Here is a 10,190-nt window from a genome sequence, read left to right on the forward strand (position 1 = left end):
ATGCATTTTTATAAATTAACTTTTTACCAAATATTATACCGAAATATTTATTTAAAATTCTATTTTAATACTTTTTCTAAGAATGGATACTTCATCTAAAAAGTATATTTACAACAATAACATATTAGAAAATCAACTGAATACTACAACTATTATATTATCCAAAAAATTTAACTATTTCCCTTTTCATAACTTATTAATAAATAATTCAAGTAAGAATCCAATTGTATCTTAATTCCGGTACTTTTACTTATATATATAAATATATTTTTTAAATATACATATTTTCAATCTTATATAATTTCATAAATGCTAATTGTGTCATACTTAATTTGATGAATCTGAATTGTAGTCTTATAAGTAATAAGGTTTCTATATACTTTATTTAGAAAAGAAAACAATTTTATCAATTTATACACCATTACCGTTTTAGTTGTATTTAATAACATTTTTAACTTTTAAAACAAAATTAGTATAAATCCTTAAATATTCTGGTCATATAAAAACATTATTTTATTTTATAATAACTTAACATTAATAAAAAGTACAACAGTATAAATAGAAGATTGTGAGCAGATTTTTCAAAAGAGACTAAAAATAAATCAAGCTATATTTTTAGATTCTATTTACTTTAGATGTGCATAAATTGTTAAACTAATATAAATAAAGAGTTTCATTTAAAAGCTAATTTACCTAAATAAGTTTAAAAATATAAATTCAAAAATTAATAGAAGTAAAGCATAGATAAACTTTTTAGCTAGTCCAACATACACGAAAGTATTTATAAAAACTATCTATAATATATTAAAAAATAATGGTAAAAAAGTTTAAAAAGTTTTGTAACTATCAGTATATGTTAATTGGCTTTTAAAACTTTAATAGAACTAAAAAGTTAAATGATCATTTTATCTTTATTAAGTTTTTATGCAAAAACTAGCTTAAAACCTAAGCAATTTAAAAGCTTCTTCACAGAATGACTTCACAAAGGTCGGGTCAAACATTAGTATTCTGTTATTACTAAGTATGTCAGCGCTGGTTAATTGGATTTTCAGGTGACTTTTTCCATTCCTTTCTCAACTGCTGCCTTAACTGGGACTGTTTAAGAGATGGGTTTTTTTGCTTTTTGATCGGCAGCCAGTACTCCTCAAACAGTTTGTAGGACGCCTTTACCCGCTTTTCAGGATGCATATCAATAGTTCCTGCACCTCCCACCACACCATTCAAAATTGAATTAGCTTCCTCAACAGTGCTGGCATTGAGCTCTCCTTTGGCAATACTGTCAGCTATTATGTGGTTCACATTTCCAAAAGGTTCATCTCCTTCTTCAGGTATTGTGATCCTTTGCTTCTTGAGCTCTTCTTCCAACGCCAGCTTCTTCTCTTCTTCCTGGCGCTTTGCCTTGGCCTCTTCAATTTGAGCTCTCGTGACTTTCGGCGCCGGCTTCTTGGTCTTCACTGTGGCATCCAGCGTTTTCTGCTCTTCCTTGTACAAGAGATCATTCTCCTTTTTCCTCTGCAGCGCCTCCTGCTTCTTCTTCTCCTGCTCCAGCTTCCTTTGCTGCTTCCTCAGCACGTGCTTGTCGTTGTCCTCCCACCGCTTGTCCTCTGCCTCCTTTTCTTTCTTCTGCTTCTCCAACTTGGCCTGCTGGTTCTTCCTCTCTCTGGCCTCCACCGCTTTTGTGTTTTGTCCCTTGAACTTTGGCATTTTTGTAAAATACTTCTGCTTGAGTAAAAAAAAAGTACTTCAGGTATAACTTGAAAAAATAGTTGCAAAAACTGTTGGTTTAAGGTATAAGTTATCATTGAAAAATTAATTAAATAAAACATTAAACAGTTTAATCAAATAAGACTTAAAATAAGTTAATAGTATAATTTGTTACTTTTCCTTACAATTCAATACACAGTTTAGTTTTTATATTTAAATTATCGTTTTATGATTACTAGTTTTAATAAAAAAATCAATTAAAGTTTGGAAAGACTGAAAAATTATGACAGAAACTTTCATCTTTTTTTGAACTATATTTTTTATAAAATACCAAAAATAGATTATTAGATTAAAATGTAAAATGGAGTTGGCATTCTTTAAAAAGCAGCAGCTTGAATTTAGTAGAAAGTCTTTTGATTTGTGTATAAGGAGCAATTTTAACAAATACTTCTAGTATATAATTGCAGTGATGCTGTTAAAAAATAAAAATTCTCAATAAAAAAACTTGAAGTTAAAATTACAGAAAGGCAAAAAAATATTAAGAAATTAATTTCAAGTGTTAGATTTCATTCCATGGTTTTTAAATTACAGTTTTTTCATGTCACTGGTTAATTTAAATTAATATTGAAAATGGCTCTAATAGTTTAAAATTACTTGAAATGGATTTTAGCTTTTTATATGTAGTTTTATTTTAATTTAAAATCAAGTTCATTTAAATTGTTATCATAAAGCTTTATCATTGATTATTATCAAGTTTTAGTTTAAGGGCATAGGGGCGTCCATCTTGAATTTTACAAGTTGATCTTATTTTGTAGAGTTTAATCTGACCTATCAGACGTTTTTAAAAAATAAAAAAAAATTCAAGATATAAGTGATCAAAGTTGGTAACCTCAATAGGTTCCTAATGGAAGGCAGAAACTAAAATCGCAAAAAAAAGACTATTTCACTAAAAAACCATCTCCTTAATCAATCATCTTCAAATTTTGACAGTAAATGCATTACAGTAACCTCTTGCTTATTTACACACATTGTGTCAACAGAAAAAGTGCGTAAAGATATGAGAGATGGTAAAGATACAAGAGGTACCAAATATACTTACCAAAATGGCTGTTTTTTGATATTGCTTCTAGTTAAAAGCTAACTGGGAATTTTCCAAATTTTATAAATTTGTTTACTTTATTTATAAATATGAAAACAAAAGATGAAATTATTCATACATTAAAAAAAAAATTGTTAAAATTTATATAAAATAATATTACTTTAAGAAAAAAATTACTAATTTTAAAAATAAGTAGATTTTATCTTTATCTTTATTTATATGTGACTTTTTTGATACTTAACATTTATATTAGATTCTACTTAGCAAATTCAATTTATAGTTAAGCATTTGCTTACAGTTTCTATATTAAAATTTGCTTCTATAGCCTTTTACAAAATTATGTATTTGGTGCTGTAATGGATTTCTTCTTTTGAACAAAAATCTATAAAATATAAGAAACATTTTTAATAAAAATTGTTGATGCTACTACAGCGTTTTTTAATTTGTACTTTGCCCACATAAGAATAAACATGTTTTGCATTGTATCAAAGATATATTAATGGATTTTTGGAGTAGGAATGAAATATCATGCCATAAGTATTTGAGGAATTGAAAATGTTTTCTATTTAAAGGTATAAAAGGAGGGGTGTTAAGACACCTAAGCTATAAAAGTCAAAGCAATAGAGTTCAGTAGGCTTCTTATGGAAAGCACAAACTAAAAATGCAAAAAATACTAACTTCACTTAAAAATATACAATAAACCTAATTAGTACAATATTAAGAAAATTAAAATTTTATTTTTTGAATTTTTTAGAATTCTAAAATGCGTAACTAAACGAGAGTGTGTAACACGAGTGCGTAAAGATGCAAGAGGTTACTGTACTAATATTTGAATCAATTCAATGCAGTATTTTGTTACAATTAAATGAAAAAAACTACCTATTTTTTGTTTTTTATCTACAATTTTATTTTTAGAAACCCAATATTAAATGTATTTTAAATTACAAAAGGAATGTTAAAATATTTGAGGTCTCTAGGTTAAAAAGATAGATTTTTAGTGATTTTTTTAACTTCCAAGAAAATTGGCCCTTGTTTGTGGTTCATACGTTTATATAGGAAACTTTTTACAAAAAGGTCTATAACTAAAAAAAAAAAATTATATTCTATAAAAAATTACTTGTAGTTTATACTTTAAGCTTTCATATAAGAACCAATGTTAATTTTTGCAAAAAGATGTGAAAATTAGAAATTTCAGTGCTTCAGTCAGTTTGATTATCAAGGCTGATATTTGCTGTTTCAAAGTGTACACATAAATTAGCTTAAAATCATACAATAAAGTTTTTATTATTAACAATCGTTTATTTATAATATTTAAAATGTTCCATCACTACTCAAAGAAAAAGTGAAAACTTGTAAATTTTATGATTTTTTGAATTAAAGTATTTTTATAAGGCATTATTGAAGTATAATGGGAAGCCCGATTTTAAAATTATCAAGTCTTAAAAGCATTTACTTTATCAAAATACAGTTAACTATTTTTCATTTTATATACTTCCAACAATTTTTTTGATCAAACATATTTTTTATATATTAGCTATAAGCATGAACTAAAAGTAACTTTTTATAGACAAAGACTATTTATTTTTTAAATATTGTTTGCTGGTAAACAAATTTACATTGTGTTTTTTTTTAACAAGTTTCACTATCTAAAAAACCTGTACTTTTTGAGAATACATAGTTTAGCTCAATTTTTTTGCTACTTTTTGTTAATATTTTTTTTAAACTTTTAAACTAGGTAGACTTATTACTAAAACATGGTAACTATAACAATACTTAAACACATAACTTTAATCATATATAAGTATATGTTATGAAAAATAAAAGTATTTTAACATGAATGCTTTTATCTAAAAAATTGGTCAAGCACAAGGCAATTAAGTAATTTTAGCCTTTCTGTGATTTTTGTAAAACTGTTTTTAAAACTTTGTACATAAATATCCAATTGTTTTTATTTTTGTAAGTAGTCTACTAGAAGTCCAATTTGATATATTTAGGCAAGACACTATTATTTTAGGCAACAATTTTTTCATATTTTAAAACTTGTTTTACAAAAAAGTTGTAAAAAGGACGGGATTTGTCTGAAATTACTTAATCGCCTGTGTTGGACCAACTTTTAAAAGTTGTAAATTTGAGACAAAAATTTCAAAATAAAACCATTAAAAATAAGTTCTAAAAATTAAAAATGTTCCTGAGTATTATTAATGATTAGTTGGTAATATTAAAATAATAAAATTACAATAAAATAGTTTTAAATTGTAAGAAAATATATGTTTAATAGAAGAATATTATTCATCTTCTTAGCTTACACCTTACATATAAAACATAATATATGAACACACTAAATGTAACCCCATACTATTATTTGAACTCTTAACTTATCTGATTGCTAAAACTTAGCAAATAAAATTCTTATTCAAACAAAAATCTACAAAATAATATCAATTTAAAAAAATTCAAGTAAAACCCTTCTTTCATCCTATTGGTAATTAATTTCAATAACTACAATTTTTGAAAAATAAACAAAAATGTCAGATAAATTTTGAAAAATCAATCAGAAACTAATGGTATACAAATTCAGTAACCTGCCAACTAGGTACGCATTTTGAGGTGTCTAGGTTAAAAAGATAGATTTTTAGTGAATTTTTAAAATCTAAGTAAATTAGCCCTTAAAAATTTGTGGTCCATATGTTTATATTGGAAACTTTTTACAAAAGGTCTATAACTTAAAAAATAAATAAAATTTTTATATTGTATGAAAAGTGACTTGTAGTTTATACTTTAAGCTTTCATATAAGAACCTATGTTAATTTTTGTAAAAAAATGTGAAAATTGGAAATTTCAGTGCTTCAGTCAGTTTGATTATTGAGGCTGAAGTTAGCTGTTTCAAAGTGTACACATAAATTAGCTTAAAATCATACAATATAGTTTTTATTATGAACAATTGTTTATTAATAATATTTCCATCACTACTCAAAGAAAAAGTGAAAACTTGAAAACTTTATGATTTTTCACATAAATAACCTTAATAGCTTAAAATATATAGCATAACCAACTGTCAGTGCGTACCTAGGAAATTTTTGTCTTTAACTATCTACATTAAGGGCATAGGGGGGGGGGGGGGGGGGTAAACACCCTTTTTTGGTTTTTGATCTTATTTTATATAGTTTTTACTAAGCTACAAGATGCTTTTTACAGATTTAAAAAATTCAAAATAATTTTTGAGATATAGCCGGTCAAAGTCAGAGGCAACAATAGGATCCTTATGTAAGGCGCAAACTAAAACGTCAAATAACTAGAAATCACTAAAAATCTATCTCCTCCTATGTTTTTTAAGATAACTACCTCAAATTTTCAAGATATGTTCCTTGCAGTATTTAGAAAATTCTGTGGGAACAAAATTAAAAAAAATTAAAAAATAAAAATTTTATAACAAAAAAACAAAAAAAAAACTGTTTTTTTGTTTATTTTTTATATAAAATTTTTATTATTATTTTTATTTTTAATTCCTTCCGACAGAATTTTCTAAATATATCAAGGAACATTTCCTAAAAGTTTGAGGTAGTTATCTCAAAAAATGTAGGAGAAGATAGATTTTTAGTGAAATAGTCTATTTTTGCCGTTTTAGTTTGCGCCTCCCATAAGGATCCTATTGTTGGCTTTGACTTTGACCGGCTATATCTCAAAAACTATTTTGATTTTTTTAAATCTGTAAAAAGCATCTTGTAGCTTAGTAAAAACTATATAAAATAAGATCTAAAACCAAAAAAGGGTGTTTACCCCCCCCCCCCTATGCCCTTAAGCCTTATACAAATATATTAAGGGCTATTAAAGTTTACAAATGACTATTAAAGCAAAATCCAAAAAAATAAAAATTACCATAAAAGAAAAACATATTTGTTGAAAGTATATGAAGGCAAACCATTTTTTAAGAACAGTAAGCGTTAAATAAAGAAAAGATTATTACATCAGATGAGGATGGATTTTTGTATAAATAGTCAAAGTTTACAGACTACCAATATTTTTGATAATACTTAAGCAAAATTTGTCATTATAAAAGGAGAGCTGTTTTCAAAAGGAACGCAAGTAGCTGCTGGTTACATGTATGGAAAGCTACAATCAACTTTTAAAACTATCAAAATGATTAGCTACAAAAAGTGTCTGCTAAACCCAATTAAAAGCTACACTAACAGATTGGTTCTAAAAAGCATCTAGTTCTAGATAAATCTAAATTGCTATGTTCATTATTTTCATTAATATTGTTTTTTACTTTTTTACTATAATCATGGTGTATGCACATTTAAATTGCACTGTTTGTTAAGTCATAAAAAGCCTGAGGATTTAGGTAAAATCAAATTTAGCTTAAGTCAAAAATAACAAGCCTGCATTTAAGAAATTAGCTTGAGCTAGCCTCAGTTTTAATACTTAATTAATAAATAAATAAATAAAAAACTTGCTCTTTTTATCATGAAAAGCCATTGGTAGCATCTAAATTTGGGTTCTTCTCATTAAGATAAAAAAAGTCAGCCTGAATGACTGAAAACTAACCAATTTTACATAAAGCAAGTCAGGCGACTAGTTTATAAGAAAAATAAAAAAATAGTAAGAACAAAAACTGAAGAAAATTTCTTTCATACTTGTAAAAAAAATTTTTTTTAATTTGTTGTGTTTAATAATAAAAACATTTTCAAGTCATAAAAACTATCATGAGATTTAGAAAAAATATCAAACTTATTGAACAGCCTATCATAAAACCTTAAAAATTCTTCAACTAGCTAGAGTTTTTTTCTATAATTACAAACTAGCCTTTCTTGTATGACAACTTTGCAAAAAATTATCAAATAAATTACATAATAAAATTGGTCTTTTATGATACAAAAACTACTAATGGTGGATTTTTTTTTCTGGAAAAGACATCAGTATTAACAACAGTTATCAAATAAATTAACTAAGAAATACTATATTCATTAAAGTCTTAACATGACATTTATTTAAGTTACAAAAGTTTGGCTTAAATCTTTACGCAAGTGTTCAAGCTTTTTTTATAAACAAGTTGGCCATTGGTTTTCTATAATTTTATTCTAGGTGTTTTTTTTCATCCTTGATTTTTAAATTACAAATTTTTTGTCTTTTTTAGTAGAAATTCAAATTTAAGGTTAAATTATTGTTTTAGTATAAAATAACTGAAAAGTTACTGTAGTGATATTTCAAAGAGTTTTTATGTAATAAACTTAAGTCTAAAAATATAGGTTTTAATATTATTAAAAATATTGATTATCTTATGTAAACTTCATTATTTTAAATTAAAAAAGTGTTTAAAACTTCATGTTTTTTAAGATTTTAATTTAATTTTATTTTTAGAATTACAGATTTTTCAAAAAGTATCAAATTCAAGTCTTAATGATTTTAATTTTTCTAATTCTAGGTAAAACAGTCACCTTGTGTAAACTAAAACCAACAGTCAGACTTTTTTTGACATGTATTTGACCATGGTATTTGACCCCTACACCATCAGGCCACACAGTCTCAAAAATAATATTAATTCCATCACATTGACTCCACAGTAGTTACTGTTAGTTCATTGTTAATCATAATGTTTACTAAAAAATTACATAATCTTATGAAGAATTAAAAAGTCCAGGCCTTTACTATAAGATCTTGTGTTAGTTCTATCTTTATTTTTTTGAAAATGTTTATCTAATGACCTGATGAAGAGAAAGACCTTGTACATAATAATAAAAAATACCTAGTACTAGCTACTATAGCAAATGCATTCATTTTTATTAACAAAGAATTTTGAAGGTTTATGTATGTTTGTTTAAAAATGATGAAAACAATTTTTCTTTATTAAGGGTCTACCGAACTTATCCGAGATTTTTATTTTTTAAATGTTAAACAGAATACAAAATGAAAGTCTCAAATCTCAATGGTAGATAAAATTTTTCTTCTAAAATTTATTACTTACTTAAAAATAACATTCATAATTTTATTTGAATTTTAATGAGAAATCTTAAAAAGCATCAATATATACTTTGGCTTAAAAAAAATAAACCCATTTAATATCACATAGGTAAATACTAGACTAGTAAACAGAGTTAAAGGGTTCTGCTTGCTTGTTTAAACTTAAAATGTCTTGCTTAAGTATTGTGTGGCGATTAACTCATAGAAATCTGGTTACTACATTAAACTTTTTCTTTAGAAAATAAAAACTAATTTCTATATTTAACATATTTATACATTGAAAATAATGTTTTTGCGTATTTTGTTCCTTAACATAACTTATCTAAGTTAAAATTATTTTTTTAGATGGTTCGTTATCGAAAACTTTGTTTTTTAATTAGCTATTAAAAATCAATTGGTTTCAGCTTAATAAAATATTGTATTTTTTTATTAGATTGACTTTAGTTTTTATTTTACTTCATGTAAATTTGTCGAAAATATAGACTTTCACGCGTGATACTTTTGTTATGAAAGTTTAAAAGTGTTTTTACTGAATTTTTTTTACTTGAAATTTTTTAATTTACTTATAAACTAAAAGACTTAACCAGGTAGAGCAGTGTAACTAATTTTAGTTAGTGTATAAATTTTAACTAACAAAAATAAATTACAATCGGTTTGTAAAACTAGAATAAAAAATTAGTCTATATTGCTAATGCTAACTACATTTTAATGTAAAATAACATACCTAAAAAACTAAATGATATTTATTAATTTTTTTTAATTAATCAGACTTTACCGAATTGTAGTTAGTTATCAAAATCTAAAAAGTACTATATTTCTAATAACTATATCTTTTTTTTTAAGACTGTAAAGTTTGAAGAAAATACTTAAATTATCAAACTCTTAACTTTCACAAAACTGGAAATTTGATAAAAAAATTATATTTATCGATTTTTGTTCTGGCTTTGAGAAATTAAATGAAAAAAATTTAAATTCCTTTCTTAACTAAAAGTCAGAATAACAGGAAGCTTATAAAATTACTAGTAACTTTTTATGTTCTATTTAATGTTAATGTTATAATATTACTTAAAACTTATTCATAAAGATGTTGGGTCTATAAAAATTAAGTTCAAATCAACTTAAAAACAAAAAGTTAAACCTTGTATATTTCTTATTAGCTTGTTTTTACTTTTATCCTTTGTTTATATTGTTTTTAAAATCAATTAATGTATCAGGTACAACGAAATTAAATGTTTTTGAAACACTAATATGCTAACAGTTCTTTAAATATCAAAACAACTAATATTTAAAAAGTAGTAGTTGAAAAAAAAAAAATAATTAAAATATTTTTGGTTAATATAAATTAAGTTAGAAAATGTTTTAAATGTTCAAATATAATGACTGCTTATACTTGAATTAAAACCAAAGTTAATCATAATTGTTTTTAAGA

General features: G+C 24.8%; 1 protein-coding gene across 1 annotated transcript; it reads right to left on the reverse strand.

Moving 5' to 3' along the window:
- Nucleotides 1–573: 573 nt before the first annotated feature.
- Nucleotides 574–1,770, reverse strand: LOC145830778 (coiled-coil domain-containing protein 124-like). The gene has a single exon (XM_082938291.1). The coding sequence runs from the start codon at nucleotides 1,702–1,704 to the stop codon at nucleotides 1,027–1,029; it is 678 nt and encodes a 225-aa protein (XP_082794417.1). The 5' UTR covers nucleotides 1,705–1,770; the 3' UTR covers nucleotides 574–1,026.
- Between the last annotated feature and the right edge of the window lie 8,420 nt (nucleotides 1,771–10,190).

Source organism: Thalia democratica, chromosome 1 (assembly GCF_965202585.1).
Source record: "Thalia democratica chromosome 1, ktThaDemo2.hap1.1, whole genome shotgun sequence".
Classification (NCBI taxonomy): Eukaryota; Metazoa; Chordata; class Thaliacea; order Salpida; family Salpidae; genus Thalia; species Thalia democratica.

Excerpts from the sequence above, each read along its gene's own strand:
- LOC145830778 (XM_082938291.1), bottom strand. The coding sequence starts at position 1,704 with ATGCCAAAGTTCAAGGGACAAAACACAAAAGCGGTGGAGGCCAGAGAG.